The 20801-nt window shown below is 61.0% G+C and overlaps 1 protein-coding gene across 4 annotated transcripts; it reads left to right on the top strand.

Moving 5' to 3' along the window:
* The first annotated feature begins 1371 nt into the window (after positions 1 to 1371).
* Positions 1372 to 19280, top strand: TTLL12 (tubulin tyrosine ligase like 12). 4 transcript variants are annotated; one of them, XM_022596729.3, is made up of 14 exons: positions 1375 to 1605; positions 5332 to 5504; positions 7599 to 7797; positions 8617 to 8776; positions 8856 to 8989; positions 11506 to 11582; positions 12799 to 12915; positions 13002 to 13196; positions 13527 to 13638; positions 14361 to 14512; positions 14884 to 14965; positions 16579 to 16647; positions 17260 to 17398; positions 17850 to 19280. In XM_022596729.3, the coding sequence occupies exons 1-14, from the start codon at positions 1396 to 1398 to the stop codon at positions 17999 to 18001; spliced, it is 1971 nt and encodes a 656-aa protein (XP_022452437.1). In that variant the 5' UTR covers positions 1375 to 1395; the 3' UTR covers positions 18002 to 19280. The 4 variants fall into 4 exon arrangements, with proteins under 4 accessions (XP_089777544.1, XP_089777543.1, XP_030616654.1 ...); XM_030760794.2 differs by lacking the exon at positions 13002 to 13196 and having other exon boundaries at positions 1374 to 1605; XM_089921418.1 differs by lacking the exons at positions 16579 to 16647; positions 17260 to 17398; positions 17850 to 19280 and adding an exon at positions 15964 to 16103 and having other exon boundaries at positions 1372 to 1605.
* Positions 19281 to 20801: the final 1521 nt, after the last annotated feature.

Genomic DNA, 20801 nt, shown 5'->3' with positions numbered 1-20801 from the left:
AAATGTGGATGCACAATATACACTAAAGGGCAGGGAGAGGGACTTCCCTGACCGGTCCAGTGGTTAAGACCCCGTGCTTCCAATCCAGCAGGCGGGGGATCAGTCCCTGGTCAGGGAACTAAGACCCCACATGCCATGTGGCGCGGGCAAAAAAAAAGTAAAACAATTCTAAAATAAATTAAAAAGCGGGGGGGGGAGCAGGGAGGAGGACCAAACAAGCAGATAAAAGTTTTATGTTTTTCTTATCTCGCCACAAAATATGAATTTTATTTCATCATCAACTGGAGTTTGGAAGTTTGAGCTTTTGCATAACAACTTAAGCGTCCTAGTCACACTGAACGAGTCCTCTACATTGGTGCATTTTGTTCAAATTCAGCTTAAAAGGTTTAATCAAGGACTTCCCTGGTGGCGCAGTAGTTAAAAATCCGCCTGCCAATTCAGGGTGACACGGGTTTGAGCCCTGGTCCGGGAAGCTCCCACATGCCATGGAGCAACTAAGCCCGTGCGCCACAACTACTGAGCCTGCACTCTAGAGCCCTCGAGCCACAACTACTGAGCCTGTGTGCCACAACTACTGACACCCACGTACCTAGAGCCTGTGCACCACAACGAAGAGTAACCCCAGCTCACCACAACTAGAGAAAGCCCGTGTGCAGCAACGAAGACCCAATGCAGCCATAAATAAGTTTTAATGAAAATATTCAGTAACTGAAGCACAAAAAAAAACCTTTAGTCTTTGAGCTTTCCAGCAAATTACAATTACTGAGAGGTTGCAAATGGGACAATAACGAAACGCACCCCTACGGAAGCAACAGAACTTGGAACAACTAGGACGATCAAAGAATGATTTTTGAAATTCTGTAACTGCACTCTGCGCTTGGGAAGATGTCGGTGTGGTCGGTGCGGGACACCGATGGTCGGTGCGGGACACCAGTGTCTCTGGGCCTCGGTTTCCCCTTCTGGGCACTCCCTGGAATCCCTTCCGGTTCCGACCGCGTGGAGTCTGGAAGGCCTCACTCCCGGCATCCCCCGGGGTAGCCACGGGCTGAAAGAGAAAACACCGCCCCGACCAGGCGCGCGTGCGCACACGCCGGCCGCCCCAGGCCACAAACGCACCACCCCCGCGCGCTCGCGCACGCGCAGTGGCGCGCGCGTACCCTTCGGAAGGCCCTGCCTTTGGGTTCACCGGGTCCCGCGCCCCAGCTTTGCGCCCCGGCTGCCTTCGGCGAGCCTGGAGGCCAGGCTTGTGGGCGGGCTTGCGGGCGGCGGTGGGCGGGGAGCCCAGAGGAGGGCGGGGCGGGCGGCGGGGCTGGCGGGTGGGCGGGCGGAGTCGAGAGGGCCGGGCCCGCGGGCTGCGGCGGCGCTGGACTTGGCGCTGGCGCTGGTGGAGGCGACATGCAGGCCGACGCAAGGCTGGAGCGCGGCAGCCGGGTCCAGACGCCGCAGTCGGCGCCGAGCTTGGAGCCGGACCCGGAGCTGGGCCCGGACCCGGAGGAGGACGCGCGGGCCCGGGCCAAGTTCGCGGCGCTGCACGGCCCGGCGCTCCGCGCGTCGGGGGTCCCCGAGCGGTACTGGGGCCGCCTCCTGCACAAGCTGGAGCACGAGGTGCGGGCTGGGGTGACGCGAGGAGGGCGACGCGCCGGGCGGGGAGAACCGGGGTGCAGGGCGCGCCCGGAGCGCCCCGGGCTCCCTTTGAGAGGTGCCAGGAAAGCTGGGATGCGGGTCCTCGAGGCGCGCATCCTCCAGTCCTGGTCAGCGCAAGCCCGGGGCGCGCCGGGGGTGGGTCGCTCTGGACCCTTCTACCAGGAAGGGTGTGGTCTGCGGGCCGGCTCTTGGCCGGGAGCTGCTGGGGTGGGGCGGCCGAGGGCCTCCTGGAGGACGCGTGCGGAGGAGGTTGGGAGGGCGCCTGGGGGAGTTGGTGGCTGGGAGAAGGAGAGCGAGCGCGTTCCGGGGCGGGGCGGGCTTCGGTGAGACGCGCAGCGGAGAGTTGGGGGGCGGCGTTAACGGACGATGCAGGGAAAACGGCCGGTGGTTTAAGGATGAAGAGCCACGAATGCCTTAACGACCGACTTAGACTTTAACTCCATGGCGGTTTGTGGCCTAGGAGTGGCGGCCAGAGCCTGTACCTGTGTCCCTGGTCCTGCCAGCATCTGGGGCTGGGCCAGGGCCGCGGCGAGAACTGGAACTGAAATGAACTTTGGCTCCCGTTGTGTGCCAGGCCCTGTGCTGCGTCCTCCACACATCCGAGCCCAGAGCAGTCCTGGGGCGGGGGGTGGTAAGATTCATCACCCACACTTTATACAGTGAAGAAAACTGAGGCTCAGGAAGAGGAAGTGACACTCCCAAGGTCTGTCAGACTTCAGAACTAGAAGCTTGCTTTCAGCCACTACCTGCCTCAGGGAAAACAGACGTCCAGTGAGTTTGTGTGGCTTTAACTGTTTAGGTCATAGAGTTCTTTCGTGTTTCTTCATTTGATTTGAGCCCCGGGTCACCTTCATTTTGCATATCAACGAAGACAGGCTGTGGGAGGTGGAGACAGAATCTAAACAAAAATGAAAAGAGCTCACATGCTTCAAGGGTCTCCCTTTTTGTGGGGTCGGCTCTTTTCTGCTGGCCTGTGCTCTAGCCTGTGTCTCCAAAGGGCCTCCGCAGGGTCCCGGCTGAGGGCTGGGCCTTGGGTTTTGGTGGTTTGCCCACGTGTTGAAGCCAGAGCACGTTCACGGGGGCTCTGTTGGGGCCTTATGAGCTGGAACCAGGCTCCTGCAGGGACTGCCTCCTGGACTGAGACAGACTGAGCACTGCAGGTGGCGAGGTGGGACCCTGGAGCCAGGAAAAGGCTGCTGGACAAACTGCATCCTTTCAGCCAGTCTCTCTGCCTCTAAAATCAGGGTTGGACCAGGTACCTTCCTGCCCAAAACACAAGTAGTTGCTATAAAAAAAAGGTGCAGTGTTATTGGTACCTACCTTTTGTAACAGTGAATTCCCTTCCCCCTTATGACTTGCCCTCAGTTCGCCAGCATTTCCTGAGCACTTACCCTAGTCCCAGGCCTGTGCTGGGCAGGAGGGGACCCCAGTGGTTTGTTAGGATAAAAAGGTCCTCGTGTACTGGGTGAAAGGAGCACGAGGTGGAAACACCCTGGCTCCGGCCCTGCCAGCCTCTGCGGGCAGTGAACTCACCTGGGCAAGTCACTTGCCCGTCTGAGTCCATGTCTTCCTCTGGAAAGTGAAGACCAGGAAACATGGCTCCGACTTCCACAGTCCTGGTGGGGGACTGGGTGGAGAGGCATGCCCAACTCATAGTCACCAGAGTGTAATGTCCCCTCCATCCTGGCTGCAAGATCTGCAGGCCGCCTGGCCACTATCGCTCTGCTGAGGGACAGCCAGTACTTTTCCGTGACCCTCCCTTGCCGTTATGGGTTATGGGCAGAGCTGTGAGTCACCACTGCCAGACCCAAACCTGCAGCCATTGTTCTGCCAAGCCTGCTGCTGTGCGCCCAGGTGTGGGGGAGGTCCACAGGCACCTGCTGACCCAGGAATGGGGCCCCTCCAGCCCCCCGCGAGCCGGGGACCCCGGTGCCTTGGAAAGGATGGGGAGTGTTTTACAGGAAATTTCAGCTCTTTTCTGTCTGCAGGAACTTCCCAGCTGCAAAACCATTCCCCTTCCTTACCTCGTTAGGGCCTCCTCCAGTCCCTCTGTGAGGGGATGGTGGTCACCCCCATTTCACAGCTGGGAGAAGCCACGCCCTGTACTGTCCCCTCCCTCCTGTCAGGTTTGGCGGTAGAGGGCTGGAGATATGGGGTTCTGGGTGGAAGCCCAAGGTGTGAGTCCCAGCCTCTGAGCTGCTCTCTTCTCATCTCCAAACTGGAGGGAAGGTAGTGGCTTCACCCTGGGATCGGGGGGTGGGGGGGGGGTTAAAGGCGCCGTCCCAAAAAGTGCCCGAGCAACCCTGCGGATGGACCCGGTCGGCTCCACAGCCCTTCCCGCCCCAGCTTCTCTGCCTGGAGTCCTTGCACCACCACGGCATGGCCACACGTTTAAATCTTCCCCTTCCTTCACCGCTCACCTCAGGTGACGGCTTCCCCGTAAAGTCTTATCTGGCCCTCCAGGCCCCCGCACCACTTACCTGGTCCTCTCAGATGTCCCCTCTGCCACTCGGGGCAAGGTCATGAGTGATTCATCCTCAAACCCCCAAGTGCCCGTCCTGCCCAGCACATCCCAGCTGCTTGTGCCCGAATGGATGGCTGATTTCCAACTACTGGGATGAGTTTCTCTTCTGTTTTTAATAGAGTCATGAGAAAGGTTTTAGGGGCAGCTGGCCTTCGCTGAGTCCCTGCTCTATGCCACGGACTCTCTGTGTACTGTTTGATTGAGGTATCGCTCTCAGTTCTGCTGGAAGGTGGCTGATGCCCTCTTCCCAGGTGAGAGACTAGTCTCAAAAGTGTCGTGATGGTAGCAAGTGCTTACAGAGGGTTTGCCAAGCTTAGCTTCTAAGCTCTTCACGTGTGTTAATCATTTAATCCTCCCAACAAGCCCCTCAGGTAGGTTCTCGTATTCCCATTGTATGGATGGGGAAACTGAGGCACGGAGTAGTTCAGTGTCTTGTTCAAGGTCGCGTAGCCTGGCTGCAGAATCTGCCCTAAGGCCCCTTGCCGACTTGTGGCAGACACCAGGTACATGAGTGTGGCTGTATGGGGACCGACTGGCTTGTCACCTTCACCAGCTGCATGTGGTTGGCAGTTGCCCTTTGCCAGGGAAACTCAAGGACCAAGGCCCTTACCTTCTGTCCCATCCTGGCCCAGGACCTCAGGAGACTAGACCCAGGCCACGGTTTGTGCAGACCTGGGCTGGCGTGGTGGCGTCAGGAGGCTTTTGGGCCCCTGTTTCTTTCGGGGTCACCTCCGCTGCCCTGGTGTTGGGTTGGTGGTGCTGGTGAGAACAAAGTTGGGGTGCAGTCCCTAGCCACCGGGATCCTCACTCTTCCAGTCATTTCCAGCGTGACCGGAGCCACCCGCTCTGCCCTTTGAGGCGCATTTTCCCTGTAATGCAAGAGGCCAGACTAGATATCATGGGACACATGCATGCAGTCCCACCTCCAAGCTTGGGTCCCACGGGCTGAGGGGCCTTGGATGATAGCGCCAGCGATAGTGGGGGAGGTTAGGGCCTCATTCTCACTGATTACGAACCCATCTCCCCACCTGTGAAATGGGTAGCTGGGCAGTAAAGAGGTCCTGCTTCTCCTAGGGGTTCAGTTTGTTCTCGAGGCCGGGGTGTGGCGGAAGGAACGGGTCAGGAATGGGGTCTCCTGCCAACACCCCCCCCCGTGGCCCCAGGTTTTCGACGCTGGGGAGATGTTCGGCATAATGCAAGTGCAGGAAGTGGAGGAGCGCGAGAGTGAGGACGAGGCGGCCCGGGACGCGCGGGAGAAGCCCAACCCAGGCGGCCAGCTCTGCTACAAGGTCATCGTGACCAATGAGAATGGGCTCCAGGCGGCTGACCCCAACAGGTAGGAGCCATAGGCCGATGCCTTTCACCCGCACCGTGGCCATCAGGGCCGGGCTCCCTTTTACAAAGGTGTCACCAAGGCCGTGGCCGCTAGGGAGAAGCTGTCATCGCGAGCACACGTGCTCCTGAGTGCCAGGCGCTGGCCCCTTAGCCCCCGACACTGGCGACGCTCCTGCGTTAGTCGTGTTTCATGCTGTCCTGAGAGCAGCGTCCCCCCCACACGCCTCTTAGCTGTCCCAGCGGTCCCTCCACGGAGGTGTGACAAGTTCCCGTTTTGCTGGTGAGGAAACAATGGGGAAGGACTTGCCTAGGGTCACACAGCTGGTTAAGATCGTGGGTGTCGACCCCAGGGCAGCCTGGACTCGTGAGCCCGGGCTTTTCCAGGGACCCCGGGCCTCGCCTCGGTCCTGCTGAATCTCAGTCTCTGGGTGGAGCCCTGGGCTTTACACCCCGGCTTGTGAGGAGTGTGGCCTGATTGATTCATCTCGTGAGGGCGCCGAGGCTGGGAGTGGGCCTGGGCCTGGCACGAGGCCACAGGGTAGAAAGGCCGGAGTCGATCCTGGCCCCCAGGCTTCCTGCCTCCCAGGGGCCAAGAGGGGCTGCCCTCCGCCAGGAGAGGCCCACAGGCCCCTCGGCCCGACGTTGCCGGAACCCTGAGCGAGAAACTTGCTGGCCTCTGGGGGTTTCCGGGCCCTTGTGACCGTAGCTCCTCCAGGAAGTCTGGCTCCTTCACCAGCCCCTGGTGGGGTGGGAGGGCCCCCACGGGTCATGACAGCAGCCAAGCTCCTCCACCCCCGTGCCCTCCGACTCAGAAACTTGCAGGCTCCCCTTTCTCGTTAAGTTCGGTACAGCGGACCCGCGCAGGCGCCTGCTCTGCTGCCGCCTGTGCCAGCCGTGGGGCTCGGGCCCAGCGGCCACCTCGAGCAGCTCCCGGCCTCTGCCCCCTCCACGCACACCACCAGGCAGGTTTGGGGAGGGATGGGGCCGGCGTCTGGGCTGGAGCCCGGCTCCGCCGTCCTTCCTGCTCCTGGGCCTTTCTTCTCTCCAGACCTCTGTGAGTCCGCCCCACCCCGCCCCAATGGTCAGGCCCCAGCCTCCATCCTCCCCCGCCCCCGCCATGTCCAGCAGCCATTGTGTGCGTCTGCCCAGGTCACCCCCATACGCTCCACTTTGAAGGCCTGGCCGTGTCTCACACGGTCATAAACTACGCACGAGGACGGGAATAAATCATTTGTTTCAGGATATGCAAACAAAAAATAATGTAAGTGCAGTAAAATAACTACTACTGAGCTTGGCCCCTAACCTAAGAGCCGGAGCGGTGGCTGTGCCTCCATGTTAGCAGGGCGCCGGGCCAGGGCTGCTTCCCCAGCAGGCAGAACCCCGTGCGCTCAGAGCCTCCAAGTCCAGCAGGGCTTGGATGGTGTCCGGGCAGCCTGGCCTGTGGGCTGGGGGCAGTCATGTCCTTGGGCCTGCAGTGGGGACACCCTACCCTCCACCACGCTGGTGTGAGAGCCGTGCAGCTGGCCCACCGGGCTCCTGCAGAGAGACCAGACTGTGTGGACTGCAGGTATCTGTACACGTGGGGACTTGAAGCCTCTCCCGCAGAAATCCCTGGCGCTTCCCAAGAATTGCCCAGAAGTCCCGGGCAAGCACGAGTGAGCTCTGAGTGGGGCTCCTTTGCGTGTCTGCCTGCAGGTAGCAAGCTTGGGGGGCGTGGGCCTGCCCTCCAGCAGTTCAAAATCCAGTTGAGGACAGTTAACTGTCGCGGTGATCGCCGTAGTGATCACTGAATACATGAGGATTCAGTGTACGGTCAGCATGCTGTTTTGTCTCATTTGGTACTCACGTCAGCCCGGTGATGGGGGTAGGGACCGTGTTGCCCTGGTTTAGAAACTGGAAAAGGGAGAGGCACTGTCCCAGGCCCATGTAGCGGGTGGTCGGCAGAGCCGGGATCCCCACCCAGGCCTGGTGCGGCGTCCAGGCCTCAGCCCAGCCTCTTCCTCAGGCGGATCCCGCCTGCTGGCCCTCTTTCCACCCTCCCTTCTTGCCCTGCCTGCCTGGTAGCCTCGCGCTCACCTGTAACCTGTGCCCGCAGCATCTTCCTTATCGACCACGCCTGGACGTGCCGCGTGGCGCACGCCCGCCAGCAGCTGCAGCAGGTGCCCGGGCTGCTGCACCGCATGGCCAACCTGATGGGCATCGAGTTCCACGGCGAGCTGCCCAGCACCGAGGCCGTGGACCTGGTGCTGGAGGAGATGTGGAAGTTCAACCAGACCTACCAGCTGGCCCACGGGGTGAGCGGGCAGCCGGGCCCCAGGGGAGGCAGACAGGGCTAGCGGGAGGCGTCCTCTTACCCCGCAAGTGAGCAGACTCATCTTCTGTGGCCAGTGGAAACTACCCTGGTTCCCCGTGGCTCTGTCACGGGCCTGTTACTCTTTGCCTCGGGCCAGCCGGTGCCGGGGACCCAGGTGTCCATGCGGCCTTTGGGCTCACGGTACACAACCCTCTCCCGGACCGCAGTGACCTGGCTGCCTCTCTCCTGGCCTCTTCTGGTTCCGTCACCCTCCTAAAAGCCCTTAGTGATACCCTGCTGCTTTCGGGAGTAGAGCTGAGTCCCTTCAGCATGTCCTTGGGCTTATATCACCACCCCCGCTCCCCGGCCTCCCCAGACCCACCCTTACGTTCCAGCCCCTCACCACCTTCAGTCCGGGAAAAGGCAAAGGTTGCTTCTCCTGATCTCAGCTTAGCTGTTGCCTCCTCCAGGAAGCCTTCCCTGAACTCAGAAGTCTCCCCCCTCCTCCGCCTGCACACAGAACCAGACCATCCATGTAGCTACTAGGCTAAGTGCCCTCTTTCTGTACACCTTTGCCACACACATGATCACACCGCAGCCCGCTGGCCTGTTGTCCTTGTCTGCCAGGGCAGGGCCGCCGGCCCGGAGGCCACAGGTTCAAGGGACTGAAGGCGTGTGTGGTATGTGCTCCAGGCTCTGAGAGGTGGGCATAGATGGGCCAGTGGTAGGTGTTTGGGTCGGGGATGCGTGGAAAGGCGTGCGGACGGGAGGGGCGGGGAGGCGGAGCAGTGGGCGAGGGTGGCGTGTGCTCTGCCCGCAGACAGCCGAGGAGAAGGTGCCGGTGTGGTACATCATGGACGAGTTCGGCTCGCGCATCCAGCACGCGGACGTGCCCAGCTTCGCCACCGCGCCCTTCTTCTACATGCCCCAGCGGGTGGCCTACACGCTGCTGTGGCCCCTGAGGGACCTGGACACGGGCGGTAAGTCAAAGCCCGCCCACCCCAAGGAAGGGCCGGCGCTTCGCTGCCACCCCCTGACTGCCCGCGTGTCCTGGTGCAGAGGAGGTGACCCGGGACTTTGCCTACGGAGAGGCCGACCCTCTGATCCGGAGGTGCGTGCTGCTGCCCTGGGCCCCCGCCGACCTGCTGGACCTCAGCTCCTCCACGCCCGAGCCAGCCGACGAGCACTACCAGGTGTGGCCTCCAGCCCCGACCCCTGGGCCTGTTTGCCTGGTGGCTCCTTGAGCTTTCTTCACCCGGTCACCAAATGTTGCTGAGCACCAGCTGGCTGCCATGGGAGGGAGAGGAGAGTCTGGGGGTGTCTGAGAGACAAGGGGCTCAGAGCTCAGGGAGCAGACGTGAGCTGCCTGGGGCCCAGACCCCGGGGTCCCGATGCTGGGAACCGTCCTTCCTGAGGGTGGGGTAGAGCTGGTGGACTGGAGGTCAGGGCTGCTGTTCCCTGTTTTCAGGGGCTGGGGGGTGGGGGCAGGGGGCGCTCTGTGGCTCGGCTGTGAATCCCAGCTCCGTACCGCTTCTCCATTTCCTGACACCTCCCTCACCAGGGACGTGAGGACACTACGTTCAAACACAGCATGGGATGGCTTCTGGCTCACAGCAGGCCCCCAGCAAGCGGTCGTCATGGGTGTCCTTGCTGGGGGTGAGTTAGTGCAGGGCCCAGTCCGTGAGGCCGGCCAGGTTAGGGAGCCAGGGTTGGTGCAGCCTGGGGTAGGGCAGCAAGTAGAGCCTGTGGGAACAGAACCAGGCAGGGCTGAGCAGGAATTAACACCCTGGCCCTCTCTCCTCCTGCCCTGCCCTCTGATCTCCTGCCACTGCTTCCCGTCAGCTGGTCCCAGTTGGAAACCAAGAGATGCACAGGCCCCTGCTTAGCACTTTACGGGCATTGCTCTGCCATAACCCTTACATTAGGACATCTGGACGGATTTTATCTTCATTTTACTGAGGATGAGGAAACTGAGGCACAGAGAGGTTAAGTAACTTGCCAAAGGCCACACAGCTGGTGGAAAGGCGGGAGTCCAAAACCAAGGGGTCCTGGTAACTTGTGGGCAGAGGCTCCGACCTTGCCCCACATGTTGAAGTTTCCCTGCTCCCACCAGCACATCACATGCTCACTGAATGCCCCAGAGGATTGTGCAAAGGAGTAAACTAGTTAACTCGCATTAGAGGGGGGAGCGCGTGTGGCGTTAGCCGTTCTGTGGTGCTGCTGACTGGGAGGGCTGGGCTGACACAGTGGCCCTGTTGGCACTTTTCCCTATGAATTTAACCTAAGCCAGTGGTAATTGAACTGATCCTGTCAGAAACTCAGGGATTACCCTTCTCAGTTCAGAGGTGTGTTTCAGAGCCTCCTAGAGTGCCTGCACCTAGTAGGTGCTTAAACACTTGAACAAGTCAGTGAATGCTAAGGGGGGCAGTTTAAGAATGGCTTAGGAACAAAGGCTTCCGGATCTTGAAGTTGTTAAAGGAACGTGAATTGAAATTAGCATTTGTGGGGGGTTGAGGAGGATGCCCTCCACTGGCCAGGAAGAAGAGAAGAGAGTCCAAACACTGGTTTTCTAAAGCGTTCGGGTTGTTTCTCCCCATTTGACCCATCTGGATCAGGCCTGCGCCCTGGGGTTGCATGTATTAGTTAGCTAGCGCCAGGTAACAATTTATTCCAAAACATAGCAGCTCAAGACAGCAGACATTCGTTGTCTCTCGCTTTCTGTAGAGAGGTGGAGAGTGGCCCGGCTGGGTGCTTCTGGCCCAGGGTGTCTCGTGAGCGCGGTCAGGCTGACGTCTGAGGCTCGATGGGGCTGAGGACCGACCCCCACGTGGCATACTCACACCTGGCAAGGTGGCGCCGGCTGTGCGCAGGAGGCCTCAGTTCCTCCCCAGCCGTGGGCTTCTCCGCGGGGCTGCTTGAGTGTCTTCGGGACATGGTGACTGACTTCTCTCGGAGGAGGTGATCTGAGAGAAGGCGGGGAGGAGACTGCAGGGCCTTTCGTGAAGTAGCAAACTGTTGTTCCACTTCTTTCTATTTGTTATAAACAACTCATTCAGCCCAGCCCACGTTCAAGGGGAGATGAATGAACTCTGCCTTTCAAAAGGAATGTAGACGAGTCTATGGACATGTTTTATTTTATTTTATTTTATTTATTTGGCTGTGCCGGTGTTAGTTGCAGCACATGGGATCTTCATTGCCACGTGTGGGATCTTTTCAGTTGCAGCATGCGGGCTCTTGGTTGCAGCATGTGGGATCTAGTTCCCTGACCAGGGATCGAACCCAGGCCCCCTGCACTGGGAGCGCGGAGTCTTCACCGGGGGACCACCTGGGAAGTCCCTATGGGCATGGCTTAAACCATCACACCGCTTAAGCTCAGAGCAGCTTTTGGGGGCTCCCCAAGGACCAGATAGCCCCCTCCCAGGACAGGCTGGGCACCTTCTGGGCTGCTTGCGACTTGGAGGAAGCATTTAGAGCAATGTGTACGTTGTTCTTTTGACACAGAACAGGCTGTCCGGCACCTGAGGGGCCTTGAGCCCGGAGTCCTGGGATGGGGGTGGTCAGAGGGCTCTGGGTGCTGCGGTGCCTGCGAAGGGCTCTACCTGAGGTCCAGGTGTGCCCCCTGGGATCCCAAAACCCTGATGTACAGGATGGGGAGGCGTGTGCTCCTTTCTTTGAAGGTCTGTTTCTACCTCCAGTGCTTTCCTTCTAGGCCATTTTGGAGGAAAACAAGGAGAAGCTGCCACTGGCCATCAAGCCGGCGGTGTATCCCTGCAACCACATCTTCAAGTGCGTAGCCCACCCTGCCCCTAGCCTGTGCTGAGCCTTTGCCTCGGTCCCTTTCCTCACACATGCCTCACAGTCCCCACAATTCCTGGAACAGTGCTCAGTACAGGGCGGCCTCGGTAAGTCCTCTGCCCACTGGTAGCACAGCAGTGACGGAAACGCCACGGGCGGGGTCTCAGGCTCACAGAGAGAGCGCCCGAGAAGCGAGGGTGAGCTGGGGTGCGCGCGGCCTCTGGAAGCAGGGAGCCAGTGCCGACAGTGACGGTGCTGGGCACCCAGGAGAGCCACCCAGATTGCCGGGGGGGGCCGCGCCCAGGTGTCTGCAGCTCAACGTAAGGCCAGGCAGGCCAGCAAGCCCAGGCTGGACCCAGGGTGGAAGCAGATGCTCCCTTTACGGGTGAGGAAGTGGAGGTCCTGGGTGACGCCCACCAGGTGTCCTGGGTCAGCCAGGGGCAGGTTGGCCTCTGTTTCCAGGGGGAGACCCTCCCTCTGGCTGCCCACACCTGCTCCAGCTGGAACGGACACCATGCTCCACTGACCCCTTCCCCCAGGTTCTGGGGTCTCCTCCCACCGGCCCTCAGCCTGGCCCTCCTCCCCTTACCTGAGTTCACCGCCTAGCATCCCTCCACCCCCTCAGGTCGGAGGCTGCACGGAGGCCCCCTTAGCCTCGCCCCCTCCCCACAGCTGTGCTCCACGGCCCAACCACGGACTAAGCGCCCCGTGCCGGCCCCGCCCGAGCAGCCAGCTCCTCGCCTCTCTTCCTCCCTGGATCGCCGTCCAGGGCCAGGCCTCCCTCCCACCTTGAAACTCCACAGTGTGGCCGCATCCACCCCCCCCCCCCCCCCCGGCAGACAGGCTCCCAGGCCCTGTCCTCTCCTCCCCATGGGGCCGGTGTGGAATGAGGCCTTATCGGAGGCGCGTGTCTCGGCCACACGCTCACCTGCAGGCCCCCGGGGCGCCGGCTCCCTTCTCTGAGGGCAGAGGTCCCAGCATGTGGACCCGTCCCGTCTCCACGTGGGAGGAGGGAGCCCCTGCCTGACGAAACGCTCAGGTTCTCCTGGTTCGTCCTCGGGAGGAGCGTGAGGTGGCCCTGTGGTGCCATCTCACAGGTGGGGGACCCGGGGTCGCCAGGATCCGAGTGGCCCCGTCGCTGGGCAGACAAGCGGAGGCCATGGGGCGGAGCCCGGCGGCCGACCTCCGCCTGCCCCGCCCCCCCCAGGGTCTACACAGACGTCCAGCAGGTCCTCGGCCACCTCAGCCACCCGCGCTTCACCTTCACCCAGAGCGAGGCGGACGCCCACATCCTCTACCACTTCTCGCACTTAAAGGACTACAGGTGAGGCGCCTCCCAGCCCGGTCCCCGCCGCCGCCCCCCGGGGCCCCCGCCCCCGCTGACCAGTGGCGCCTACCTGGGCCCCGCAGAAGGCTGAGCCGGGAGAGGCCCAGCGTCCTGCTGAACCAGTTCCCCTGCGAGAACCTGCTGACGGTGAAAGACTGCCTGGCCTCCGTCGCGCGCCGGGCCGGCGGCCCCGAGGGCCCGGCCTGGCTGCCCCGCACCTTCAACCTGCGCACCGAGCTGCCCCAGTTCGTCAGCTACTTCCAGCAGCGGGAGAGGCGGTGAGGACCCCCGCCCGCCCCCCGGAGCCACGGCGGCCGAGATCCTACGCCCATCAGGCTCCCGTGGTCCCCGCCACCCCGCCTGGCCCGCCCCCTGGCTGAGCGCCTGCCGTGGGACGACGGCCACGGTTCCGGGAGCTGCACGCTCTCGGTGCACTGCTGCTCGGCAGCCCTTCCTCCCGGAGGGCGGCTCCTCACTCCCGAGGCCCAGCCCCTAAGGTCTCCTCTGGGACCCCTCTCTCAGCCCCTGCTCTGCTGCCACAGTACTGGGGACACAGTGCCCAGGAGGGTGGGCCCAGGGCACAGCCTGGTCATCTCCTCTGCTCCCAGGGGCGAGGACAACCACTGGATCTGCAAGCCCTGGAACCTGGCCCGCAGCCTGGACACCCACATCACCAAGAACCTGCACAGCATTATCCGGCACCGCGAGAGCTCCCCCAAGGTGGGGCCCTGGGGCGCCGGGAGGGGGGGCTCTGCGAGGACTTCTGTGCGTAGGTCCCGGCGTCAGCGTTCTTCAGCTCACAGGAGTCTCACCACCCCCACTCCTTCCCCTGCCCTTTCCAGTGGGGGGAAGGGGCTGTGTGACAGTCGGGTGAGAGGAAGGAGCCTCCCTGGGTGTGTCTGACCTGCATCCCCGCGCGCACCGCGCCTCACAGGACCACCCGGCAGGAGGGAGGTGGCCAGGCCAGGGAGCCCCGCAGGGCCCTGGACGAAAGCGCTGTGGTGGCATGGGGCCCATCAGTGGGGGAATTGAAGGGCACAAGGTTCTGCACCTGGACAGAGGCCCGAGAGAAAACGCCACTGCGATGACCCTTGTGAAGTTTTCCAGTGGTGGGATGGGGAGTCAGTGGATTTATGGCTGAGAATCTGAATCCAGTTTTCAAAGCTAAAAACTGGTGGTATCTTTTTCTTCAATTAAAGATGAAGATAAAGAACTTGTTGCAACTAAGACACAGGTTTGAAAAGACAGGAAGACGCGGAGTGCAGGGAGCAGGTCCCTTCGTGGCACCGGGACGGGAGGTGGGCTCAGGAGTGAGTGTTCCTCCAGATGCGGTGACAGCACTTGGAGGTCCCACGAGTGGGAGCCACAGCTGGGGAGGTCGGGGTGCTCTGTCCTGGCCCAGGTGCGACAAGCCACCTGTGAGCCTGCATCTGTGTCCTCAGGTTGTGTCCAAATACATTGAAAGTCCCGTCTTGTTCCTTCGAGAAGATGTGGGGAGGGTCAAGTTCGACATCCGCTACATCGTGCTCCTGCGGTCGGTGAAGCCCCTGACGTTGTTCGTCTATGACGTGTTCTGGCTGCGGTTCTCCAACCGGTAACTGGGGAGACTGGGCTGGGGCTGGGGGCTGGGCGACAGGGCCCCTCTTTTATTCGGGATGAGAACGACTGCACGGGGGCTCCTTTACCACCAAGCACCCAGCAGGGACCCCGCTGAGCCCATTTCTGTTAAGCGGCAGTAATTCTCACCCTGCCTGTGTCACCACCACCTTGTGGAACAGGCACCTGCTCCCTCAGACCACGACGATGTTTACCGGCCTAGTGGGGGTCTTCGTGGTTAAGCCCTGGCCGGGGGGGCGGGGGCAGTGTAGGGCCGCCCCACTCTCGGGGGAACCGGCGCCCGGCCAGGGGGCTCTGAGCATCTGCTCGCCCGGGACCCAGCCGAGCGTCTGTCCGCTTGTCCTGCAGGCCCTTCGCACTCAACGACCTGGATGACTACGAGAAGCATTTCACTGTCATGAACTACGACCCAGATTTGGTGCTGAAGCAGGTAGGGGCCTGGCGCGGCCTGGGGAGGGGTTCCCGTGGAGGCTGGCCCAGACGGGACCCGACACCCGTCAGCTTGTCTTCCGGCAGCTTGCGTAACGGTCAGGGGAGCTGCCTTCTTGTACCTGTGTCCCCTCCCACAGCTGCCCCCGCAGCTCTGAGGGGCACTTGCTTGGCTTGAGGGGGCCCCTGAGGCTTCCCGGTCCCCTGGCAAGTCTGAGCAGAGCAGGGTCTCAGCCGGGAGGTGCAGGCCACCTTCTGTTCGGCACCCACTGAGCATGAGGAGGCTGGTAGGGGTGGGGAGGCACACAGGTTCGTGTCCCACGGCCCCCAGGGCGGGCGGCTCTGCTGGCCTGTGACCCTGCCTGGACCCTGGGCTCTCTGTCTTCCCCGTGCTCTCTGGGCACCGCAAGCAAAGGGCGTCAGCACAGCTCCTTTCGAGGTGAGGGTGTGATCCCCCAGCTGGCCGGTGGTGCACCTGGGACAGGTAGGGGAGGCACAGCCTGGGTAGAGGCAGAGGCCGGCTCTGGGTGGAGGCAGAAGGGAAGGAGAAATAGGCCCCCCGACGTGTGGTCCACGAGGTCCTCTTGGACCAGCAGGTTGGTTATGGCTGTTTTGGGCAGACAGGAAGTAGGGCACAGGCACTCTCCCGCCCGGCTCCAAACAAGGCCTGCAGGTGGCCTCTGGTCCCGCCTCCCTCGAAGCAGCCTCCTGAATGTGGGGATTGTGTTTCCGAGGCACGTGGTGATTTGTTAGTAAATGTGCCCCCCCCGCCCCGCCCCCAGCTCTCGCTGTGCCATGTCTGAGAAGTCCTCTAGGGGGCGCTGCGCCGTCCAAGTGGCCAGGCCACATGCACGGCCGGCAGGGCTGCTGCTGGTCCTTCCTCCTCTTGTCCTGGGCTGTGTTGACAGCTGGTCCCTAGGAGCCCGAGCCCTTGCCGGGGTCCCGGGATGTTGCTGAGGTTGTCTCTGAGGACCTGAGTGCCTTTCCTCTACATAGCAGGTGTCGTCCCGAGGGTCATGTTTCCTCTGAAGCCCCCGCGTGTGGGGATGCGTGTCCAGCAGGGCGAGAACGTTGGGCTTCCATAGGGAGCCCGTCCTGGTCCTCTCTGGGAGAAACCTGAGCTGACGGCCAGCTTGCTCAGGTGTGTTTTGGGTGACGTCTTGGCCTGAGAAGCCCCTGCTGTCCTCAGGCACTTTGAGCCAGGGCCGGGCAGTGAGCTCAGGCCTGTGCCCTGCAGACTTGGGTCCGAGCTCTGCGTCCAGTGACCATCGTGAGAGGGACGTGGTGACACGTTGGCCCAGGCCTCCCAATGTTCAGTGCCTCACTGGAGCCTCACAGCAACCGTGCCAAGCGGGTTTGCTGGGCGGGAAGCGTTGTCCCGTTTTACAGATGGAGACACTGAGACTCCGAGAAGTGAATGTGTCCAGAGCTCAGACCCCGTGTCCTGCCTCCCATTTGTGCCCTGCGGGGGTGGAGCTGGAGAGGCTGCTGGCGCCAACCTGGGGCCCCGGCGAATATCAGGGCTCCACGTGAAAGCGGGGCAGGCCAGGCCTCCCCTGCCCCTGCCCAGAGGAGGCCCCGGGCAGAGCTCGACGGACCCTGTGTCTGTTGCAGATGCACTACGACGAGTTCGTCCCGGAGTTTGAGAAGCAATACCCAGAATTCCCCTGGAAGAGCGTCCAGGTGAGTCCTGGCAGAGCTGGAGGGGCGGGGCTTGCCTCGTGGACCAGCGTCAGGTGGGGGGGTGGGGGGATGGGCCTTTGCCTCCTCTGGATGGTCCTGCTCTTCCCACCAGGGCTGGTGAGGGAGACGGTGTGGGCTGAGACCCCTCCTCCCCTCTGGCCTGGGTGGGGTGTTGTGAGGGTTCCTTGGAGGGGGCCTGGCGGGGTACTCAGGACACCCTTGGGACAGCCAGACGGCAAAGGGCTCTGTGTGTGCCAGGAATTGCACACCTGAGGGCACACAGGGACGTGCTTAGAGACATAAGCTGGCCGCCACTTGCTGGAGGGAGCGTTTCGGGATCTGCGCTGCCTGGCTCGGTGCAGAAGGGGCCGTGGGCTCCAGGGAGGGGGACCCAGGCAGCTCTGCAGGAGGTGGATGCCAGGAGTGAGGGAGCAGGGCACAGGTGACTGTGGCCAGGTCTGGAGTCACAAAGGATGTCAGAGGAGGTGACTTGGCAGTTTGGGGACCAGGGCTCAGGAAGGGGCTGTGAACCCTATAGGGAGAGGCTGCCCTAAAGGGCTGGACCCAGTGTCAGCCGTGCGGGCCCCTGACCCTGCCTCCCCCGGCCCCCAGGCTGAAATCTTCCAGGCCTTCACGGAGCTGTTCCAGGTGGCGTGTGCCAGGCCACCCCCGCTGGGCCTCTGCGACTACCCCTCATCCCGAGCCATGTATGCCATTGACCTCATGCTGAAGTGGGACAGCCGTCCAGATGGTGAGGGGGCTCCCCTGCCCCATAATCCAAAGTGCCCTCCCCACTTACCCAAAGGTGGTCATTCAGTCCTCCCCACCCAGCCCACATGGGGACAGAGGGAGGGCGTCGCTGCTCCCTCGCCACGGTCAGCACTTGCCTCGAATTAGCCTGAGATCTGGGCCAGAGGAGGCCCACCTTTCGGCGCCACGGCCTGCAGGGCAGAGCACGAGCGGGGAAGGCAAGTGGGCGGCAGTGGTGTCGGGAGAGAGCTCACAAGGGGCGGGGCCCCACGTGAAGGGCAGGGGGAGCGGCAGCCCTGGCCGCGCACCTTCCTTCCAGAGTCCCCGGGATGTGTCTCGTGTCGCTCCTGGGGCTGCAGGTGGCTCCGGGCTTCCCCCTGGGCAAGCAGGCCTCAGGCCGGGCCCCCCAGCGCACCTCCCGGGAGTGAGATGCCCGTGCTTTTGCGCATCAGGGAAGCGAGTGATGCAGCCGCAGCTCCTAGAGGTGAACTTCAACCCAGACTGTGAGCGGGCCTGCAGGTGCCACCCGACCTTCTTCAACGACGTCTTCAGCACCTTGTACCTGGATGAGCCTGACAGCTGCCCCGTCACCCGCCTCGTCTAGGCGCCCACAGGCCCTGCTGTGGGTGCTCATGGGCGGATCGCAGCCTCTGTTCCCGGAGCTGCTTCTGCACCGTGCCCCCACCCTGTGAGCCTCCGTGGCCCCAGCCTCACACCCTGGTGGCTCGGGACCCCTCCCCCGTTGGTCAGGAGCAGGGCCAGCTGTGCTGCCCCTGGGGCTGAGCGCTAGGCCCCTGCTCACACCCCCTTTACTGCCGTCTGTGTCTGTTTGGTGATTAGTCTCAGCTCAGCCAAGGGCTTTTTTCTGGAGAGTTTGCTTCCTGGGGTGCTTGCTTCCAGAGGGCGTTAGTGAAAGAGATCTGGGGAGCATGACGCGGTGTTCTCAGAAACGAGCTTCCCTAGGAGCACCCATGGGAGCCCAGCGGTTAACAGGCCCAGCCTGGCTGCTTCCCACGCTCTGCCCCAGGCCCTGTGACAGGTGTCCCCAGGTCCCCGCTAGGAGCCTGCTTCTCAGACCCAGCCTTCTCCCCCTTCACCAGCAACCTCCCTTGAGGCTCCAGGGCAGGACAGCCACTGCCTTTGGTTGCTGTTGCCTTTCCATTTGGCCCCGTGGAAAGGGCCAGATGTGGCACCAGCACCTCCCTGCCCGCTGGGCACTGCAGTGTTTCCAGCCTCGCCTGAGGTTGGCTGGGACACTCCAGTGAGGGGACTCGAGGAGAGGTGTGGGCAGCAGAGCACCAGGCAGTGGGTGGCTGAGAAAGATGCTTCCAGGGAGAATGCCGTCTTCCACCAGCGAGAGTCAGAATGTGGGGTTTTTGTAACTTTTTCATTTATGGGAAGAAAATACAAAATTTTCTTTCTTTCCTTAATTTTGTTTCTGAAATTTTGAGTCAGTTTCCAGGGTAGTTTGTGTTGCCACAGTGTACCCAGCCCAGCTAACCAGACGGCGGGTCTGACTTTCATGGAGGAGCTGCCTGCAGAGCTTTCATGTGTGTGTACATGTGTGCGTGCGTATCGTGTGTGTGTGCGTGTGCATGCATGCGTGTGTTGGGAGGTGCTTGTTTCATTCTGAAGCCAAGAGTGATCCTTGTAGCAAAACTGGACTTGACTGCACCTCCCACTTCTGTGTCTTTTGAGGTGTGTCTGTCCACTGTCTCTGCTAACCAGAATTTCAGCCTGTGTTCTGGAAAACACCCTTTCCTCCAGCCAAGTAGAGGTTTAGAGGGCAGGACACCTCAGCTCTGGTTTTCTCCGTAGGAGAGCTGCTGCGTCCTGTCCCCTCCCGGACTTGATTTGTACCGCAATAAAGTATGCCTTCTCTACTTTTGCCTCCCTTTCTCTTTGGGGGCCCTGGAACCACAGGCCTGCGTGGTGTATCAGTTGTTTTCCTTGCCCATTGTCAAAGAAACCCAAAATATCAAGACATATGCTTTGAGAAACAGAAGAAATGGGATAGTATTTAGGCCTCCAAGTCCCTGTCTTTGGGCTGCTCTTAACAAAATATCATAAATTGGGTGATTTAAACAACGGAGGTCTCTTTCTCACTGTTCTAGAGGCTGGGATGTTCTAAAGTCGCAGGGGTGGCAGATTTGCTGCCTGAGGTGGGACGCTCTCCCTGGTTCATAATCGGCTGTATTCTCACTGTATCCTCGTGAGGTGGGAGGAGCGAGGGAGCTTTCTGGGGCCTCTTTTAAAGGCATTAATCCCATACGTGGGGCCCCCACCCTCATGACCTAATCATTCACTTCCCAAAAGCCCCACCAACTAACCATCACACTGGGGGTTAGGATTTCAGCATGAATTTGAGGGTATAAATAGGCAATAGTTCCTGACCCAAAGCTTGGTTTCCTAGCACTGGTTCCATTTCAGAGTGGGTTGCAGTAGGGACAGATGTGGAGCTGAGGCCCATCTCTGCATCATGACCAACACCCGGGAGCCTCGGTCCCCCTGTGAGCCCTGAATCCTGGCTCCGTGCTTACACCTGGGGCCCTCAGGGATGGAGTTCCCTCCTGCCTGATTCCTCATCCTGAGGGTGGGGATGATAGGAGACTCTGCCCACAGGACAGCCGGGGATGGTCCGTGGACCCTGTCAGCCGGCACAGTGGCGCCCCCTGGTGGTTTTGAAGGTTAAAACGAAAGCAGAGGGCCCCTGACACCCAGGCCAGGGCCCTTCCTGTGCCCCTCAGAACGGGTGCTCACACCAGGCTGTTCATCAGATGCCTCCCATGATGCTCCTGCTGGTTCCCAGTTAACTTGGGACCTGGTTGTCCAGTGCAATCCCAGTGGAATCAGCATAGTCGCTGGGATCTAAGGACCACGTGATCCAGGCTTTCCACAATTATAAATAAATGTGCTTTCCCCCGATTCTAGAGGTCCTTACACCTCTGATCAGTGAAAATCAGACAACCCCCAGGAAGACCATCAAGCTGGGCTTCCAGGGTCCCAGAAGACTCGTTGCTGTGGAGACGGTTCTTATCCCTCTAGATACTTTCTGGTACCCATCTTCACCTGAGTCAGTTTCTCTGGGTTAAGAATTCATAAGTCAGACTCTGACGTTTGGGCTTGACAGGAGAGTCCCAGTAGCAGTGATAATTGTACCAAAGTTCTACAGGATGACACAGAAGAAATCCAAAAGGTGAAGCTTGAGATGCTGGCGGTGAAATTTAGAAAACGTCCCCAGTGATGACCTATGGCCAATAAACACGGCAGCTCTTTCATGGACACAGAATAGGATCTCTTGCTATAGGAGAGGCAGGCTTTCATCTTGCAGGGTCCAGAGCATAACCATAACATCAAAATGCCCGGCAAACAGAGTCGCTGTCGCTTCCCTGCTGACGACCAGC

This window comes from Delphinapterus leucas, chromosome 11, assembly GCF_059928025.1.
Source record: "Delphinapterus leucas isolate spDelLeu-1000000601 "Yukka" chromosome 11, BTC_Dleu_Yukka2, whole genome shotgun sequence".
NCBI lineage: Eukaryota > Metazoa > Chordata > Mammalia > Artiodactyla > Monodontidae > Delphinapterus > Delphinapterus leucas.
The sequence above is the reverse complement of the archived record's forward strand: the minus strand, read 5'-3'. Positions and strand labels throughout refer to the sequence as shown.